The following is a 21303-nucleotide window of genomic DNA, read 5'->3' on the forward strand; positions in this document are numbered from 1 at the left end:
TCACAGCAGACACAAGTACTATAGAGAAGTGGTTTTTTTCCAGTCAGATTGCACAGTATCACTAATTCAGAAATTTTGCTTACGAGACGCCCTTTTCTATTCTGCCTCTATTTATCCTGATGTGATCTGCTGTGGCTGGGAAAGATTTCATAAGAGATTAGTCTCCCTCCCCATTTCAGTGCACTGGCTGCTATGCATAATAAATGCAACTCCTGTTGACTCTGGGCAGCTATTTTCCTATGCATTCAACTATATTTTGAAAGTTCTTAAGAGGATCCTTGTTTTTTGAAATATTGATAGCTCACTGTATTGCTTTTGTAACCTTTGAAAGAGGTTCCTAACACAGAGGTCCCAACTAACTGTTGAACTACTGTTGAATTTTCCCCATTAACGTGTAGATGGAGATATTACTTTTTAAAAATAAAACGTTTGTTTAACTATAATTGCTAGTGAGCTCTTACTTGGGGCTTGTTTGCACTTACCGGGGCTTTGAGGTGTGACGATTGATGCATCGGCAGTTGATTTAGTGGGTCTAGTGAAGAGGGAAAAGGAGAAAGGTGAGGGGGAAAGCTGAAAAATCAAACCAGAACCTTTTTTCTTCATTTGAAAAAAAATGAAATGTCAACAAACAAAAAGCTGGCTGAATATTTTTAAAAAATTAACAAAATGCTGTGAGTGCATTATCATAATTGTAGAATCTCACTAAAATGTTGTACACAGTAACAAGTTTAAAATGTGTACAGGATATGCTCAAAGGAGAGGACGTTGGTCACAGCCTGGGCAGAAATTTCTGACTTTAGTCAAATAAAGTTGTACCTTTGTGGACAACAATGGTGTGCAGCTGCCAAAAGAGCCTTTGATATGTTGTTGACTTGAAATTGAACTTAGGGCAGGAACAGATACCTGATGTACCCTATAAATAATTTGCTTTTCCCATTAAAAATGCAGGAGTAGGTAGCAGTATTACACTAAGGTGACATGCTTAGCACTGGTTGTTGCCTGCAATGCATTTAATATAGTTTCTAAGGTGCACCCTTGGTACATAGCCAGTCATGAACCTTATGGATATCTCTTCAGAGTGTAGGCTCAATCTGCCATGATACATCAGAAATAGGTGTTAGAAGACTAGGAATCTGCTATTGGAAACCTTTATTTTAAATTGTAATTCGTCATTACAAGCCATTATTAGGTTATGTGATGATGGCTTTCAGTCACTCGTCTTTCTACAATAAAAGAACACTTGTGGTTTACATGCATTTATAAAAACTTAATTTAAACTGGGTTTTCAAAGGGGCCTAAGGATTTATGCATCCAAATCACATTGGAAGTGAGTAGTATTTGGGCACCTAGTTCCCTTAGTGTCCTTTGAAAATCCTCTCCTAAATTTAAAGTATTTATCGCCTTAAAATATGTGCTGAGACCCAGATGTGGTAGAGCAAGAAAAACATTAGGATTAGGAGATTGTGAACTGAATATGAGTAAGAAAAAATTCTTATTCAAAACAGTGTAGCTGTTGGACAGAACTTCATAAAAAAATCTTCCTTTGGGGAAATGACTGACTAGTGTAATGAAGCTCTTTATACCAAAACATGTTTTACAGCTCTTAAGTTTGAATTAATGAATTTACAGCACAGCAGGGACAGATGTTTCTTGTTGTTGTTGTTTTTGTCCAAAGGTGAAAATTGCAGAGATCAATGTGGCTTATCATGAGTATTAGATCTAATAGAATTTTATTTATTTTGACTTAGTGGGCATGTTTCTATAGCAGCATTTATTTACAAAGTTTAGCAATTTGTATAATGTTAACCAGGGGTAGTTTATGGTAGAATTAAAGATTCACTCAATGCTGCATATTCAAAAATGGTAGCAACCGTGCTGTAACTTTTGTTGGGAATAAAAAAAATGAAAAACAAATTAAAAGCTAATTTCAGAGAGAGGCTCCTTGTTTGAGATCCCTGCTGATTGTCCTGGAGACTTCAACACCATGAACTCACAGTAACCTCTCAGTCTGTTTTAACCACTGGAAAGCAGCCCACTCCCAGATTTTTCAGAGCTTGAATGTTTTCTCAAGCAATGGATCTGAGTTATGTTACCTTATATTCTATACTGAAACTGTCTCTAATTATCCTTTCATATACACCGTTAATTTCAATTCATGAGTCTCTTGCAGAAGTCAGCCATTTAAATCATCCTTCTAAAAATAGTTTTCTTGTGGAGATATTTCTATATTTAAATTATGTAACTGTTCACTATTTTAATCAAACACTTCATTTCTTTGTCAAAGAACACTATTGATATTTTTCATAGCTTTTGGATGGTATTTTTAGGAACTAGGGCCCAAAACAGATTTTTTTGGTCCATTTCCAAGAAGTTCAAGTAGCTTAGAATAGGTGATTTAGGGTCTTAATTACTATGGCAGTTATGTCCTTGGAAAAGAGATTAATTTTTCCAGGTATTATGTAACTCGAGAGCTGCATGGCTTAGATGCATGTGTTCTTGTCTGAGCAGGAAAAGCTCTGTAACCTGTCTAACTTGGTTTTTGTTTCACTAAAGAGGAAAAATAGATCTAGTAAAAAATAGAACTGTAATTTCTCTTTGGTATTTTATATATGTAGGAAACAAGGTGTAAAATGATTTAGACCAAGTTGGATACTCAGTATCTGACCAAGTAGTCTCAATATCTGAAAAGACTACTTGGTGAGGTGACGGATAAGCTCCAGGCAGCAGCAGCTTACTGTTACACATTGGTGAAATTGGATTTTTTTTTTGGTAGGTTTGTGTTTCATAATCTTCTCACAGACTGAATTAATACAAGGTGTAAAATGATTTAGACCAAGTTGGATACTCAGTATCTGACCAAGTAGTCTCAATATCTGAAAAGACTACTTGGTGAGGTGACGGATAAGCTCCAGGCAGCAGCAGCTTACTGTTACACATTGGTGAAATTGGATTTTTTTTTTTTGGTAGGTTTGTGTTTCATAATCTTCTCACAGACTGAATTAATACACTAGAGTTATTCAGGTTACCTTACGGAATTTTTTAAAAGTATTTTGGTCATATCTCCAGAAGAGGGCTAGAGAAATTACACTCCTGTTAAATGGAAATAGAACTGAGTTAGAGAAGACTGGAATTGTGGTGTTTCATGGAGGTAGGTAATAAAGCAAATGTTACATCAGATGTATCTTATAAGCGGTTGTAAATAATTGTGTCCAGCGTTATGTACTATGATACCTATATCCGGTAATTCCTAGGAAGCAGTAGCATTTACAGATGCACTCAAAGTCCTTGCATTCTTGCCAGTCATTGGAGTGAGGATGGATAAATGCAGCTGTCCTATTACCCATACAGACTTTTGTTTTATCAAAACTGTTGTTAGTGGCAACTGCTTTGGATGGTATATGATTTTTGGTTTTACCTGTTTAAAATGTCTAGATTCTGACACAGAAAGCTACTGATAATCTATTGCTGGATCAGGTTGTATGTAAAGGAGTAATAAAAAATGGAATTTAGGGGTAGGGGAAGGTATTCATAGAAAAGAGTGACATTCTAATGGGTAATTTTGCTGATTTAGGTAGAAAAAAGATATCCCTTTAGCTGTCAGAAAGGTATTTTAAAGACAAGTTTATCTATCTAATGTACTTACCTGGCCCCAATTACCATAGTATCTGAGTGCCTCATGGTCTTTGATGTATTTATCACCACAGCATCCCTGTGAGGTAGAGAAGTGCAGTCATCCACTTTTTACAGATACAGAAAGGCTGAGACTTGCCCAAGGCCACAAAGGAAATCTATGGCAGAATAGGGACTGTACATACTACAGACCTAGGAGAGTAAATTTTATCTACCAAGGTATCTTGGATTTGAAGGAGTTTCTCGAGGAAGATCCTTTAGAAGACTTCACGTTAGGTATGCAGGTGCCTTAAGTTGTCAAGACAGTTTTAAAAAATCAATATGCTGACTGATGTGATGCAGAAATGCATAAACTAAAAGAACTATGGAGAAGGCTCTACTCCAGCTTACCCTTGTCTTCCTCTTCTTACTTGCTTTACAAGCAACCAAAGGGCACTGTTCAGCACTGGCAAACCAGGCAACATTGGGTATAATCTTAGTTTTGATATTTTCTTTTAAATTGAGCTGCATCTGACAGATTTACTGAGTCTGTTTCCAAACTGCTGAAGTGATCAGTATATTTCCTGACACTAAACAAGGTTGTAAAGGGAATGCAGCAAGCAATGCACTACAGTAGATTTTTTTTCCCCCACTGCAGCATTCTGTCATTTTGCTCTTGCATTACTTGTTCAGTTTCATTTTTCTCAAGCAACAGAATACTTGCTTGTTTTTCCCCGACACTGCTGCAAATAATTAATCCTACTGTATTAAACTTGCATTATCGGATAATTTTGAAAAACCCAAACTTTGTTGCTTACAAGAAGGAACCCAAAATTAGTAAAATAATTGTGTTCTAGTGATCAATGTTAGTACATTTTGATAGTCCTACATCACTAACAAACACTGTTCTTTGCCAAACTGAAATGTCTGTCTGTCTTTCCTATATTAACACAAAAAAGCATTGTTAGCAGAAGTTTTAAACTTTATCTTTTAGGGTACAGTGGTGAGTATATGACTATGTAGTCTCAGCATGTATATCTGAAAAGGGATAACATTTTAGAAACACACAGACATACCATTTAAATTGTTTTTGATTATTTAAAGGCAAGTCAAAGTTGTATAGGGGGTACACAAAATGAGTGGTATAAGGGAGCTTTCCACCCTTTAAAGAGAACAGGTCACTTTTACTTAAGAGCTACAATGGAGAACATAGTTCTCCATTTTAGTTTAGTACAACCATTTGTAACGAATGGGCTTTCCATGAGGACTGAGAAATAAAATAGTGGGTAGTTCATCTCTAAAGTTTAAATGATTAGTCGCTTTTGTTATTGCTATTATGTTAAGACAGCTGGACAGATTGCGAGGCTAAATTGAATTAATGATCCAAATTGAATAAGCAAAAACTAACATGAAAAATAGATTAAGTAGTTTCTTGTGCAAAGGGATTTATATGTAGCATTAAAACACTGTCACAAACAAAAGATTTCTTTTAGGTTCCTGTCAAAATGTAAACCGATAATTTATTATGCAAGATCTTGATCACTTAACTCCTATCCCATACTTGATCACTTAACTCCTATCTATTTCTAGTACTGGGTAAACATTTACCAACTTGATATATTGACTGCAGTCTCTTTGGAAGAGAAATTACATTGGAAAGTTTAGGCCAGTTTTATAATGCAATTAAAAATGTGGAATCAAAACATTTCTCCTGCAAACTCCTCGACCTTACTGTCATACATAACTGTTTTCCATGATAGAATTAATTTGAGGGAATTTAATCTTAATGTGCTGAATAAATCCTGATGCCTTGAATTACAAGGAAGGGTTTGTTTCATTTTCTACTTCCAAACATTTTGTTTTTATTTTGATGACTCTACATTTCAGCTGGCGCTATTCCAGTCAGCTTTTGTTTTTTTACATTATTTTTATTATTTCAGCAAGATGATTTCAGACAGAGGACATCTGCAGGTTTTATCCTTTTAAATAAATGTAAACATAGTTTTTGTAAGTTTCATACACAGTCCTGGTAAAGCATTCCCTGGCTGAACTCTTACCAGGCTGCTTTGTAGGGCTTCACACACTGTGCAGTCTTCAGTTTCCCTTGGACTGAGAGAGGCTGCAACACTGTTTCTTTCCTTGGTCTCTCTAGCGCATTTCCTGGGCATATGCGCTCTGATCTTTACCCCTCCATGGAAATGGGAGCATACAACCCAGCTGCCTTAGGCATCAGGACCAATGTTAGCAGGCTCCTCAGTACATGAACATGTAGCCTGTTCAGCTGAATGACAGCAACATCTTAAAATAAAATCTTAAAAGGCTGCAGCTTTCTCAGAGGGCAGAGTCCAGGGAGAGGTTGTCCTCCCTCCCAGCCCGTAGCAACATGAAATATCTTTGGAATACGTTTGCAATGAACTTCTCTCATCTTGGACTCTGTTTCATGCCCACAGCAGCCTATTGACATAAGTAAAAATAATTGGTTCGGAATTAAATTTTTCTGTAATTCATGGGCCCCTGGACTATGAGGGAAAAATTGGCAAGTGAGAGGGAAGTGAAGATGTTGCTGTTACACTGAGTCAGAACAGGAAGGAGTAAATATGGAAGTTGAAATAAGAGGGGCAAAGGTTAAGTCTTCATGTTGTATGTTTAGGTTGTAAGTTCTTTGGCTTGGGGGCCTTGTCTTACTGTCTGTAAAGTACTGTGCACATTTGTGGGACTATAATAATGAAACAGGAAAGGGAGCTCTGACGAGGAGCTTGGTGGAAGTGGGGTATGTTTCTTGTCTTATACAGTACATTCATCACACTCTTAAAGAGCATTGAATTCCTGCTCTTAAGACATTTTTTCTTGGAATCAGTAGGGCCTGTAGGCATTTTCCTTCTGGGTGTATAAGGTGTTTAATGGAATGACTGGACAATAGGGAAAATGTATGTTGGTACAACACATCTGGGGGACAGAATCTCAGAATTATCTAACGCACTCACTGCGTGAATCCATTATAGTGTTAGGCAATGAGTCTAAATCTGAGCTTGGGTTGTGAGGAAGTAGAACCAGGATTTCTTACCTCAAAGTCTGTTCTTGAGAATAAAGCCAAGTTCCAAACTGAGTTTTGTTATCTTCGTGCTTGTCTTCATAGTAAAGTGTCCCAGCATGATTATACTGCTATAGCCATTCTGGCATAACTCCCTGTGTGGCGACTCTTATTCTCGGAGAATGGGGTGGCTTTTTCTAGCTTAGTTTATACTGCTTCTGAAGTGAAATATGCTAAACCAGAAAGTTTCTCTTATTCCAGATAAGAGTGTTCACATGGAGATTAATTATAATTATAGCAGTAAATTTCCCTGTGTATCCCAGCCTCAAGATTTTAACAGCATTAGCTTTGTTTGATAGTGTAAAATGAAATCCTTAATCTGGCACATTCCTAAAGCACATTCCTACATCAATACCTGGAGAACACAGATGCAGAATATACACATTATTTCATTAAACCTGGTAATATGAAAATATAAGGAGAGTTTGCATAACGCAACCACAGTGAAAGTCCCCTTCTGGGTTGTTTTTTTCACATTACTCAGAAGGATTTGTATTTACTTCTCATGCTTACTCAAAATAGGACCTTTTTGCAGGTATCTGCATACTGATGGCCCCAAATCCACACACTGAAAACTTGCCTAAATATGAAATAATGAATTTGATAAAATTTCACATAAAACACAGCAGTTATGAGAACATATATGTGGCTTAATTCTGATTTAGTGCTTGCATTAGATTTGGCATAATATATATGGTGCCTTTATCAAATACAGATTTAATGATAACAGTAGTAGGATTTTTTTTCCTGTTGAGCTACATACTGGATAATGTCATACCCAAGTGACTTTTGTTTTCTGAATATACTGTGTGCAAATACCTTATGGACCATTTGGGTCTATATGAAAGAAAACAAGTTCTGAAGTTACACTGAAGAACTAATGAGCTCACTGGGGATATGAGGGAGGGGCATGATGTGTTTTTCTTAGGTGAACCGTCTCCTTTTGGCAGATATTTATTTCCTTTCTGTAGTGCTAATAAGCATACTTTTTTCAATATAAATTCTGCTGTTCTGACACAAGTTTAGGCCTGGTCTCCACACCGATTTTGTACTGGTATAACTAAGTTAAGGAGTGTGATTTTTCTTTTTTTTTTTTAAAAAAGAAAAAGTAATTTATTTTGTTAAGATAGTTATCCTAGTACAACCTCTAGTGTGGACTCAGTTATGCTGGTATAAAAGTGTTTATACTGGTGTAGCTTATTCCCCGTCACATACTGAAATAAGCTGTTACTGGTATAATGACATCTGCATGAGGTGATGACTGCTTTTAAATGTACCTTATAATTAAAACAGTACAGTTTTTGTTTGTAGACAAGGCTTTATTATCTAGGATTGAACAAAATTCAGGAGGGCCGGAGTTATTTGTTCCAGGAAGCCTGATTAAGTCTTTGGGGATTTTAAAATTTGATTGAAAAAATGTATATGAAACAGTATGTGATGTGTGCAAGCAATCCTCAAAATAAAAATAGTTGTCCATTGAAATGTATCCCTCTCTTAGCACATTAGAATATCTGTTTTTAAATGGACTTGTATGTTATCTTGTATCTTAGAAACTGACAAGTATAGTGGTGTTGACTGTTGCAATCTGGGTAGAAGGCAGCATAATATATATTTTCATAAGGGGGATAGAAATGCAGTAGAATAAGTTCAGACGACATACTCCATGAGTTTCTGCAACTGAAAAATACTAAGAGTGCCATCTTCTGGATAAGACAGTGTTGCATACATTGTCTGGCTCAGTTAGTATTCATTAGCTAGGATGATGACAAATTTCAGTACCAGCAAGTTCCAGACAAAAAAAAATGATGATATGCTTGTATTTTAAACAAGTTAGTTCCAAATAAATATTGTAAGTCTTCACTTTATATTTGTATAGATCCAGCTAAAAAGAAAATGAATTCTTAGCATTTCTGTTAATGTAGATATAACATTTTTCTCTTGCCAAGTAGATTTAGTGATTGTATTCTGAAAAATATTGGGAAATCCATTTAGATTGGGAAAGAAACATGCCTCCCCCAATATAAAATGTAACTAGAATATCAAATACAATATTGACAATTTGTTGAGAGTGCATTGTTCTAAGTTAGGTGTTAAATACCTTTGCTAGAGAATTGATTAAATTGATAGAGAAACAAAACAAATTTATCTAATTCAATCTTGGTATAAAAATCTAGTGGTTAGTTTTATTGCGTAGTGTGTTCTCCATATTTGGGAAATTTTGGAATTTTTATATATTAACTTGAGTGTGCCTGGGAATAATTCCACTGACAGGCGTCTTGTTGAAGGTATATTTTTCCAGCAGTCAGGACTTAATTGGTTGACCCGTTGTTTCTGGTAAATTAAAGTAGGCAGATAAACAGCTTAATGTTCTTATGTATGAAAAAGCCCTGTAGATATTTTTAGTTGTACTAACATTGTTGCCTGTCAGACCTGTCCTCACTGCCATAAGCTTCTAGTTGTTTAGTTTTAAAGCTAAGCTAAAGCCGCTAAATATCTGAGAAGGACAAACAAAAATAGACCATTGACCTTGAACACTTTATAGTTTCTTTGAATTAAGTGCCTTATTGTTCATGTAACATTCTTTAAGATGGAATAAAGGTGTCAGTTCATTTTTTAGATACTAAAGTTAATCATTAAAGTGGAGTCTCAAATTACTATTACTCAACCTAAATTTGCTAGTAAGGTTTAGTCTGTGGTTTTTCATTCTATACTGTTTATCTGTAAAATAAAACAGTAAAATAACAGGTAACTGAAACTGTTGAATGGTGGTTGATCTGCAGCCTTCTGGGTGCTATTTGTTATCTGGCAGCTTTCTACTAAAGATTCTCTGCCTTTAGCTATGCAGTATATAGTACATTTGAAAATTACTGAATGATAAAGTTAAACTGTTTTTAAAAGTTTAATTACTATGATCAATATTTTGTACAGATAACATGAATAGTGCATAGCATATTTCTGTTCTAAATTACTTTGAAACAATATATTGTAGAAAGTTGCTCAGATTAGATTTGTATATGTTTTTTTCAGTTCCTGGAAAAGATGATTTGTCAATTTATTGGGAGTTTTTAACTAGTCTTTCATTCTTTATAGCTTGTGTTTGTGTTGAAAGTTAGTAAAATATCACATATTAAATGGAAACTTATGCATGGATTGACAATGATTGATTTGTGTAGTTCTGTAAGTGTACATAATAGCTTATACATAAAGCCTAACTTGGATCTAAACTCTGCTTAGTATCTAATACTTTATGTAGAATAAAGTGCTAAAACATGAAGTTTAATCTTCAGATTGCCCCATGGGCCTTTCTGTTGATGAGAAATGCTGTGAGGGCTAGTAAGGAGAGCAACTGAGAGAAGCAATATACTTATTACCCTTCCCTTCCTTTGTATGCCTCATCTTATTCCCCTCCTTCATTGTGGGTCTGCGTAGCAGCTAAATATAATTTCCATTGGCTGAGGCTTTGGTAGGGAGGGGTAAGTAGCTTTGTTTTTCTCTGCCTGTATGATCTCACTCTTATTTGCCTCTGCACTTAAAGCTGTAGGTTCTTTTCAGTTTCGCCTTGCCTAGAGGATTGTTTACATTTAGTTTCCTTTGCTGTGCCTTAGGAAAGTAACTGTTAGCTTTGGTTGCTCAGACCTCGACATACAAAGTTACTAACACAAAGGATTCTATTCTACTTGTTTTAACAGACTTTTTGAACTGGAATAAACGCCTTTTGGGAGACAGATCTACTTCTGAACTGCCTTCACCATTGCCACATTGTTTTATCTAATGTGCTACAAGGATGAGCCCAGCATTTGGAGCTATGGAAGTGGAGCACTATGCCAAGGGAGTCCTGCTCGAGCCTTTTGTCCACCAGGTTGGGGGTCACTCCTGTGTCCTCCGATTTAATGACAAGACCATCTGTAAACCCCTCATCCAGAGGGAACACCAATTCTATGAGACTCTCCCAACAGAAATGCGTAAATTCACTCCACAGTATGAAGGTATGTTACGAAACCTTAGAAAGGGGTTGGGCTTTTTTCTGATTTCTAAATCCCAGTGTGCTCTGTTTCCTCTAAAATCTCTTCTGTGCCGAAGAGATTTTAGGGGTTTTCTTTTCATGTATTTTGATGTTGTCTGAGCCAGGCTGTGGAGATGCAGGGTGGAGATGCTTGCCAGTGGGTCTTTGGGCTGACTAACAGCATTAGATTAGAGCAACTCTGCTGGTGACAGCCCATATATCTCCCTTAGGCACAGACAGGTAAGTAGCTAACAGCTTGTAAATGTTCTCAGTAATGCTTTCATTTTTATTTCTGATTTTAATTTTAATTTTTTTTTATTTTGTTGCCTCTTGTTTAATGTGTGTCTTCAGGGGCTGGGTAAGATTGCCTGAATACATGTTTTGTGGAAGTTTAGCTGTATTGTTTTGTGTTTTGGGTTGTCCTCTAACTCTCATATTAATCACCATATATAACGTCAGTATAGCAAAGAAAGTTGAAAAGTATCTTGTTAAACATTTGCAGTTTGTTTCTGCCCTTAAGGAAATGAAAATTCGTGGCATTTAGGTAGGCAAGGATCAAGTAGCCGTGATGAGGCTGAGTCAGATGGTATGTAGGAGTGGAAATTCCAGTTCTTTTAAGCATTGCACTAGTTTAAACAAAATGCTTCTCTCTTTGTGGGGTATTCCATTAACTGCTGTCTGGTGATTAATTGATAAAATAAGTCTGAAGCGTTTATTCATTCTTGAATTGCTTTTTAAAGCATTTTAGACTTGAACACTGAGTAAGGGTGGCCAAGTTACTTTTGATATTGATTGTAAAATTGGAGGAGGGACTTCAGAGATGTTTCAAAGTTATATTGCCTGATTGTTCACATACTTGCTGAGAGGTTTGAACACATCTTATTAAAAACTTTTGGAATTGTTGAAGAAAATGTGGTCTATAAATGATACTTTACAAAATGTTGTAGAACAATTGTACTAGTATATGTGGTTTTTCTTTTTGGGGGAGTGTGGGAGGGATTTAGGGGTAAGGGGGCCTCATTTGGTCCATCTCTGTTGTTTTTTCCAGGATAAAGCCAAAGGCCATTTGCTAGCTGGCTCCCCCATTTTTTCCTGTAGTCCTTTCCTATGTGGCAGCAGGACTGTCAGTCAGAGCTTCTGCACTCCCTACCCCAGCTACTGTAGGTCCCAGAACCGCCTGCCCAGCTCAGAAGTGCCAATCTCTCGCCGAGAACTCTCCCCTCCGGCCGAGTGATGTGCTGCAAGAACTGTGCAGATTGATTGATTTGAGGATAAAGAGAAAGGACTGAGAAAAAAAAAATAAAAAAAACATTCAGCCAGTTGTTACGGCTTCTTCGATAATCATTGAAACTTTCTAATATGGCACTGGGGGCAACCCTGTCAGAACTTTCCTCTAAGACTCTTAATATACAATGCAGTATTCTAGAGACTCTTGAGATGAGGAGGAAAAAATGCTTTCAAGGTTCACCATGTTTCTATGTACTACGATCAAATTTGCTTTGTATTGCTTTTTGTTCTTTATTTCACAAGACCGCTGCACAACCAACATCAATAAAATATATACCCCAAAAAGGGAGGGAAAAAAAGTGTAAAATTAAACGTGGTGATTCTAAGTGGAAGCCTTTGAGCTAGTATCTGTTGTAATGTGTGACATTTTTCTTGTTTTGCTCTGCTTGAAGCCTTTCTTTGCCCTTGGAATCTATTAACCCGCAAAAAAATCTGGATAAATGCTTTTTGCTTTGCTGTCATGCAAAACTTAAAGCTTTTGGTGTTTCTATGCAGGTTATTTTTCATGGCAAGATGTAAATATAAAACGTTTTACATCTCTCCTAGGGTCAGACAAGTCAGACTTTTTTTTAAATTAATAAAATTTTTCAATAATTGAAATTGTCTCCTGTTATTATTTGAGTTCTATTTGACTCTGTGCATCAGAGAGAAAAATCTCTTCTGTCACTATTGTTTTGTCTACATGATAAATTGTCTTCTCTGTGAGGTGTCATTTTGTCTAGATGTTTTGATATTTGTTAGGTTGACAGATGAGTTTTGGCCTGTGGCAAGATAAAAACTAAGGACCTGGGTAAGAGAAAAAACAAAAGTTGATATATTCTTCATGTAAAATCATGTTGCATAAAGTGTATGCGTGCCATTTAATTGATCACTAACTGGTCTTCTCCTTTCTTTCCCCAGGTGTGGTGTCGGTGAGCTTTGAAGAGGATGAAGATGGAAATCTGTGTCTAATAGCCTATCCATTAAATGGGGACCATGATAACTTGGAAAGCATAGATAATTCTGACTGTGAACCCAAAAATAAGTTGTTACGATGGTCTAACAAAAAGACTGTATTATTAGAAAATGACAAGATAACTAAGGAATGGGTCCGACAGCACAGGAAAGAGGAAAAAATGAAAAGGTAGGTCAAAAGGAAGTGAGTGTAAAGCTTTGAAACATAACTTCCATGTGTTTAGTTTTTTCTTATCTGGTCTGATGCCGATATGAGTAAAATTAAACACATGGGGGGCTACATTTCAATGCTAGAATGGAGGTTTTATCCAGTCTTTTTTTGTGTCTTCAGCCATATGTCTCTTCCTCCCACTCATTTCTGTTTCTCTTCTCTCCACTGTGAACACTTTCAGTAGCAGAAGTGGTTTCCATTCAGGCGAGTTTCGTTTGAGCCCCTTCACAAGTAAATCTTTGCAGTGGTCAGTTGAGGAAGGTTCTAGGATTCTGGTTATTTTCTAACTGTAGTGTCTGCAAAAGCATAACTCTGCAAGAGAAAAATTCAGCTATGCTGAATGAGTCTACTGGAATCTTTTTTTTTTTTTTTCACGAGTGAATAAGGAAAAATGCAGTTAGAGGTAAAGCAGGATTCCTGCAAACCTGTTCCCAATTCAAACCCCCTGATCTGTGATATATTGTAGTAGCAGTTACCAGAGAGCTGTAACAAAATGGAAATCTGGAAAACTTCTAGCAAGCAGGGTGAGGGATTCTGTAGATCTCATTAATGTTTGTTTCATAGGGTCTGTTGAAATCTGCAAATATAAATTAGCATATAGTCAGATTGTGGAAGCAGATTTACAAAGACTGAAATATTAACAATGGGAAACGTGCTCAGACCCATGTATAATGAAATAATGGATTTTGCCAGCTGTTGGTAGAAGTATTTTGAGATACATATGAATAGGCTAATTGAAAGCATTGGGTGGTTGACGGTCAGCAGTGTATAATATGTAACGCTTGAACAAATTATATCTTTTCCTTTTAAAAGTAGGGTACTTTACTTTCTCCATTTGGCTTCTGACTTCTTTATTTCTTTGTTTTCTAGTCACAAATTAGAGGAAGAATTTGAGTGGCTGAAGAAATCTGAAGTCTTGTATTACAGTGTAGAGAAAAAGGGGAATGTCAGTTCACAGTTTAAGCATCATAACCCTTGGAGTATGAAATGTCACCAGCAGCAGTTACGGCGGATGAAGGAAAATGCAAAACATCGGAACCAATATAGTATCCTTTCCCAGAAGTCTCTCTCTCTCAACAGCAGAACAAGGAGGGATTCTGCTTTTTTTTCTTGGCAAATCCCTCCCCCCCCCCCCCCCCAAAAACAAAAAAACAAAAAAAAACCCACCTAACCCAGACTGTGTAGAATAGGATTATCTGAAACCATGGTTTGTTAGATAGAAGGTGACTGTGAAGGGATCAGAATTTGGGCTTTCCCAACACTTAAACACATCTGTGCAGGGCAACTCAAAGAATCTACTTTAGTATGAGTCTCTGTTAGTGGAAAAGTTTCCAGCATCCTAGGTGGGGAGTGATGACTGACTAGACAAGTTTACTAATGCATGAGTTTAGAGGAGTGGAGTTCTGCTGCTGCTCTCCTTGGCATGAGCAGTTATATTTGTTGCATATATTAGAATGATGTCAAAGGATTTAGAAGAAGATGTTAATTGGAGATATACCTATCTCCTAGAACTGGAAGGGACCTTGAAAGGTCATTGAATCCAGCCCGCTGCCTTCACTAGCAGGACCAAGTACTGATTTTGCCCCAGATCCCTAAGTGGCCCCCCCCGCGAGGATTGAACTCACAACCCTGGGTTTAGCAAGCCAATGCTCAAATCACTGCACTATCCCTCCCCCGCACTTTAGCCTTCACTCCTCTCCCCCACTTTAGCCTTCACTCCTCTACCCTCACAATTCCAAAAATGTGTCTTCTCAGATACTATTTTTTTTAAAGTACGAGGGGATTGTTGGCTTTTAATTAAAGTAGTCAAAGGTAGAACATTTTGATTCCTTGAGTGAGAAAATAGGAGTACTTTTGAAAACTTTTTTTTGTACAGGCTAGTTCTCTGCTGCCAGCCGCTTCCTAATTTCAGCTAATTTTTTGGTGAAAGCAAACTGAACCTAAAATTTAATCTGGGTTTATAACTGAGAAAAGATGAAAATCCTTAGTAAATGCAAGCTCCTAAAAGCAGAAGCAGATTATACTTATCGACTCAGAGTGTAGGATTGTTCATGTGATGGAAAATGAGATTTCCGTGTTCCGTTAGTGCCAGTGCAAACATCAGAGTGTACACTCTTAACTCCAATAAAGACAAAAGGAGTCCATATGCGTGTGAACCTTTAGAGAAGTGGTGGGCAGCATGTGGCCCACGGGCCACATGCAGCCCGTCAGGATAATCTGCTCTCAGGCCACAAGACAGTTTGCTTACGCTGACCGTCCGCAAGCACAGCCACCCGCAGCTCCCAGTGACCATGGTTCGCCATTCCTGGCCAAACGACAGTCACTGGGAGCTGTGGGCTTCCGTGCTTGCGGACAGTCAACGTAAACAAACTATCATAGAATCATAGGGTTGGAAGGGACCTCAGGAGGTCATCTAGTCCAACCCACTGCTCAAAGCAGGACCAAATCCCCAGATTTTCACCCCTGTTCCCCAAATGGCTCCCTCAAGGATTGAACTCACAACCCTGGTTTAACAGACCAATGCTCAAACCACTGAGCTATCCCTCCCCCTCTCTCCTGGCCTGCCAGTGGATTGCCCTGACAGGTCGCAGGTTGTCCACCACAGCTTTGGAGTGATGTTGGTTCTCTTCCATAATAAGGCACAAAGAGCCTTGAATACATTCTGCCTGCAACTGGCACAGATGCTGTAAAGATCTTCAGACCTATGTGCTCAGGGAAGGAAATCTTGTATGTGAGGCGTTTGGGTGATTTGGATCACTAAAAATGTGTATGCATAAACATAATTAACCCATTAGAACCATGGAGAATGATTAATGCAAATAGAATTCTCCCAGGGGCCAGCCTCACAAACCTAGTGATGAGTCCTAGCTAGATAATTTAATGGGCCTCCATTAGCATAGTATTTGAGGTCTTCCCAAATATTTATGAACTTATCCTCCTAACACCTTTGTGAGAGAAGGAAGTGTTATCCCCTCCTTTTAGAGATGGGGAACCAAGGCACAGAGAGAATTTTAGTGACTTTCCCAAGGTCATGTGGGAAGTGTCTGTGGCAGAGCAGGAAATTGAATCCAGATCTCATTAATCCCAGTCCAATGTTTTTCCTCCCTTTATGGAAATAGTGTCTGCTAGGTTTACTCACTCCATGGCGAACTTAAAATTAGATTGTGGATTGCCAGATGGTGGCCAGCCTAGTAAATAATGCAGCCCCTAGTGATTTTTCATCTCAAATTTGAAGGTGCTTGTAGAGTGAGAGAGCAGTGCAAGCTGGAACCTATAGTCTCTTTGGACTTCGCATCCAAATGAAAGACTAGGTCATGTACTGTCTACTTTGTTTAATGCAAAGTAGGTGTATCCTTTTGGTTCTTGCTAAGTTGCTAATGTAGTCCTAGATTGGGCAAAGTTTGGATCCCCATGTATTTTAGTCATTTCTCAGTTTAACTTTTTAAACTTTTGCTGACTGCTAAGAAACTCCACCACTACCTCCACTTGGAATGGGGCTGTCAGAATGCTTTTTAAAACCTGTATTTCTTATTGTAAGGCTTTTTCCTTAACCAGTCAGAATTTATCTTGCTGGAAAATCTAACCTCTCGATATGAAGTGCCATGTGTGTTGGACCTTAAAATGGGAACCCGGCAGCATGGAGATGATGCATCAGAAGAGAAGAAAGCTAACCAGATCCGGAAGTGTCAGCAGAGTACTTCAGCGGTTATTGGGGTCCGAGTGTGTGGCATGCAGGTGAGTCTGAAGTGGATTGCCGGTAGGGTTGGGAATAAAACGGCTATATTTGAAGAGACCTTTTTAAAACACTTTCTACTTGTACCTTTGTGGTTTGGTACTATTAGCAAAGACTAACTTTCTTCTGAAACAAGCCTTCTGCTGCTCAGAATTGAGGAAAATATCTCTCTCCCAGAGTTACCAGTCAAAGTATGATTGACTGGTAATAGCTCAGTAAATTTCCAACCAATCACAAACAAACTGTATTATCTTATTAAGGTGACAATAGGAAAATGAATTTTGTTGCTTTCTTAATCCATTATATTCTTTGTATTTGTAATTTTAGACATCTCCTTATAGACTCCTCATGATTATTATCCAATCATCCCACTTCATGCCCCTACCCTTGAGAGTGTTATGTTCTTATGAGAGGTCCTACCTTTCATTCACCTTTCTAACTGAAGGAAATTTCATGACTTTCTTCAGAGCACACCAATGTCACTAATCAATCAGAGGAGTGACTGCATAGCAACCTGCAGCTCTCCCTCTGCATCACAGTGAGTGTGTCCTGTGAGCTGTAGATCAGAAAACAAACCTGTCTTTATTCTCTCACTGAGCCAAATGGTAAGATCCATGCAATCAGAACAGCAGCAACAACTCCTACAGTTAGTACTATCCTGGAGACTTGGAAAGTCTGGATTCTTTTCACTGCCGAAAGTAAACTTTTTGTGTAATGTGCAAACAAGAAGTTGATCATTAAATATGAGTGATAAGATTACAGTGTAGATACAATGAGGGAACAGCTTAGGCTTTCATTTAAAGTAGTACCCTGCAGCGTGCATATCTCTGGCATCTGAGTGACTTAACTGAGTCCTAAGAAATGCCTTAACTGCTTCACTGCAGCTCCAGCAGTGTTGAAGAGCCACCACTCTGCCCCTCTGCTGCTATGAAGTGGAGTGAGGACTGTCGGTTCTTCTTCCAGCTTCTGTGTGGGAGAGTTTAGCCTCTTCCCTTTCATCCGTAGATGTTGGTAGGGAGAGGGCATGTTTTTTCTTCCCAGTGGCCTTAGTAGGTGGAGAAAATGACTTCTCTATCCACTTCCATTCACAAACGTTCTGTGGGGTACTTCCTTTTCCATCCAGTAGACTCCCTCGATGCCTGATGTGTTTACTCAGCACTCCCTGGGCTGTTCGGGAAAGTGAATATTCATTCCTGTGGCTGGCGCTTAGCTCACTGCCGCCCTAAACTCATGTATCAAGAACAGAGAACCAGTCAGCAGAGATGGATAGGGAAGGGTACCACATTTTTTCACCACCGTATTGATGCTCAACTGAGATAATGGTTTTGGTTTCCTGTTCCAGTCCATTCAGTGTGTGTGCCCTTCAGACATAGAGGCCTCTGCTGGAGAAACATACAGAGCTGTAGAGGGTGGTTGTTCCATTTACAGGTCTCTGACCTGTAAATATAGACTCCACCTGATCTGTGGGTTTGACGTAAATGACATTCTCAGTTTGTAGGAAAAAGCAATGGTTACTGATTGCTAAAATTACCCTTTTCTTATAGATTCATAGACTTTAAGGCTAGAAGGGACCGTCATGATCATCTAGTCTGACCTCCTGCACATTGCAGGCCACAGAATCTCACCCATCCACTCCTGTAAGAGAACCCTAACTGCTGGCTGAGTTACTGAAGTCCTCAAATCATGGTCTAAAGACTTCAAGTTACAGAGAATTCACCATTTACACTAGTTGCAACCTACAAGTGACCCGTACCTTATGCTGCCGAGGAAGGCAAAAATCTCTTGGGCTCTCTGGCAAAATTCCTTTCCTACCCCAAATATGGCAATCAGTTAGACCCTGAGCATGTGAGCAAAACCCACATTGCGACCCATACTAGACTAATAGATCACTTTGGCTCCAGTTTTGCAAGGATTTAGATGCTTAAAGTTAAAACCTGGATAGAGAGGAAAGTGCTTTGAATTAACAGTTGACACTATCTCATTTGCAAACTGGTGTGGTTTCTTTCTACTCCATGTAGACAGCGCAATGCAAACACAACTGGCTGCTCCTCCTGCACATTTAGTTGTCCCAATGTATTCTGAAGAACATGGTTGGGCACTTGACCAAACAATTCAGAACTGGCGAATTTCTTCTGTAAGGGGGCTTATTTCAATGTTTCATATGGGCAAATGCTGTCGTCAGTCTTCCAGCAGTCCTGGGAATAGGTTTGGTAAGGCTGCCAGCGGAGGCACGCAGTAGTTGCTAATGGAGTGAATGATATGGAGTGGCTGCCCTACATGTTGTAACTTGACTTCAGAAATCTTGGCCTCAGCCTTCCTAATCTTACTTAAACTCTTTATCCCTTTTTTCAAAATGGAAAAGCTCAAGTCTAAGCCTGAGGAATTGTCAGTTTCCTTTTGACTAGCAATACCTCAGATATTGGTGGGCTGTGATGGCTAGGATGCTTTCCCCTCCAACAGCATAAGAGCTATTTTAAGAGACAAACTTTTTCTCTCTACTGGGACATTGTTAATTTTTCTGGAGTATGATTCAGAGTTACCATTGCTGGCAATCCAACCATTCTTTTTGTTCTTCTCTCCTATACAGGTCTTCCAGACGGGCACTGGCCAGTTAATGTTCATGAATAAATACCATGGGCGAAAGCTTTCAGTCCAAGGATTTAAAGAAGCACTTTACCAGTTCTTTCATAATGGCAAATACCTGCGCAGGGAACTCTTTGAACCAGTTATAAAGAAATTGACTGAACTCAAATCTGTCTTAGAAAAACAGGAGTCTTACCGTTTCTATTCCAGTTCCTTGCTTATCATTTATGATGGCAAGGAGTTGCAGGAAGTGACTGTGGACTCAGACCCAGAGGACTTAGAGGATCTCTCAGAGGAGTCTTCGGATGAATCAGCTGGAGCATATGCATACAAGCCCACTGCTAGTACTGTTGATGTCCGTATGATAGACTTTGCCCACACAACCTGCAAGTACTATGGGGAAGATAGTGTGGTGCATGAGGGCCAAGACACAGGTTATGTTTTTGGACTTCAGAACTTAATAGGTATTATTAAAGAAATAAGAGACGAAAACAGCGAATAAACAGTTTGAATGCACATCAGTAGAAAGCACTATAGTGACTCTTTGTATTCCAAAATTATTGGCCACTTTCTAGTGGTAGGAATATTTACAGACTCTGTTGGGTTGGTCCCATCAGAGTCAGACTTGTTCAGAGGAGGGCATTTACTTACAATGGTGCTGGACTTAGCACTGGCAAATCTTGGTATCCTTATTTATTTTAACTCTTTCTTAAACATTCCATATTTGATTATTCAAATACCTCTGTTATCCCGGTGTGTATATATTCCAATAAAGTTCTTTTTGTTCATTGTAAATGATGATGGTGTCATTGCTGGTGATTAGGAATGAGAATCAGATTTCCCAGAGCTTCCCAGTCATATAGTACAGAAACTGAGTTTGATCACTGGATATTGAGGGGCAAATAATTATCTTCTTAAAAATATCCAATAAATTGTTTTTGTAGTAATTCAGGATCTCATAATAAATCTCAGGGGGGTACATACCCCATTTGGATAGTTTGTACAATATTACCATAGAGATAAATTGAACCAAAGCATTAATAAGAACTCCTCAAAGGATTAACCTTCAGCTTAGTTTGAGTTCAGTCACAGCTACTGGTGGATTGCTGCACAATATGAAAACCCATCCCCTAAAGGGCTTAACATCTAATTTGAGACAAGATGCAATAAGCCAGTATGACCCAGTGAAGGAAGATGAGGGTAACAAAGATCCCCCAGTTTCAGATTAGCTATTGCATGACCTGATGCCAAATCATCTTCAGTTTTTAAAAATACATAGCAGCTCTTCCCAGTTATTTACAATCAAACAATCACTGATTGGCTGATCTGTCGTATGTCACAGTAAAGGTGGATCTTAAGGAGGGATTTGAGGAAAGGGGGTAATGGCCTTATGGATCAATTCATGGACAGAGTCCCATGCACAAGGGGCAGCATGGAAGAAAAGGCTAAGGTGGTTGTGTGGAAGCAGTTGACATCCATGCAGGTGAAGCTGGCATTGCTGGCAGAGTAGAGGTGATGTGACAGACAGAGAGGACAAGTTATGAAGGACCCAGTGAAGAGATTAAACAAAGGGAGTGATGTTGGCAGAATGGGCCAGGAAGATGATCTTAGCAGTTGTATTCAAATGCATCAGAGGGGAGTGGGATGTATGTATTGGGAGAGGCCAGAGAGAAGGATGTTGCAGTAGTCAAGATAGAAGATTGGCTCTCCTGTTCTTTGGTCTCTTACTGACAGACAATTTCCAGGCAACACATTGAATCTCTGGGGGATGTTATGGTCCCCTATTCAAAGCCCACCAGTTGCTGATTTTCTTCTGACCGTACCTGTTTAAG

General features: G+C 38.5%; 1 protein-coding gene across 5 annotated transcripts in view; it reads left to right on the forward strand.

The window, feature by feature from the left end:
* IP6K2 (inositol hexakisphosphate kinase 2) overlaps positions 1-20002 on the forward strand; it is a 29568-nt gene extending 9566 nt beyond the window's left edge. For all 5 annotated transcript variants that reach the window (XM_039481546.1, XM_039481542.1, XM_039481544.1 and 2 more), the window contains exons 2-6: positions 10390-10686; positions 12891-13113; positions 14026-14201; positions 16715-16890; positions 19476-20002. In XM_039481546.1, coding sequence (XP_039337480.1) covers positions 10485-10686; positions 12891-13113; positions 14026-14201; positions 16715-16890; positions 19476-19973 — 1275 coding nt within the window. In that variant the 5' untranslated portion in view covers positions 10390-10484 and the 3' untranslated portion in view covers positions 19974-20002. The remainder of the gene's footprint in view (positions 1-10389; positions 10687-12890; positions 13114-14025; positions 14202-16714; positions 16891-19475) is intronic.
* The last annotated feature ends 1301 nt before the right edge of the window (positions 20003-21303 follow it).

Source organism: Mauremys reevesii, linkage group 7, assembly GCF_016161935.1.
Source record: "Mauremys reevesii isolate NIE-2019 linkage group 7, ASM1616193v1, whole genome shotgun sequence".
In the NCBI taxonomy this organism is placed as follows: domain Eukaryota; kingdom Metazoa; phylum Chordata; order Testudines; family Geoemydidae; genus Mauremys; species Mauremys reevesii.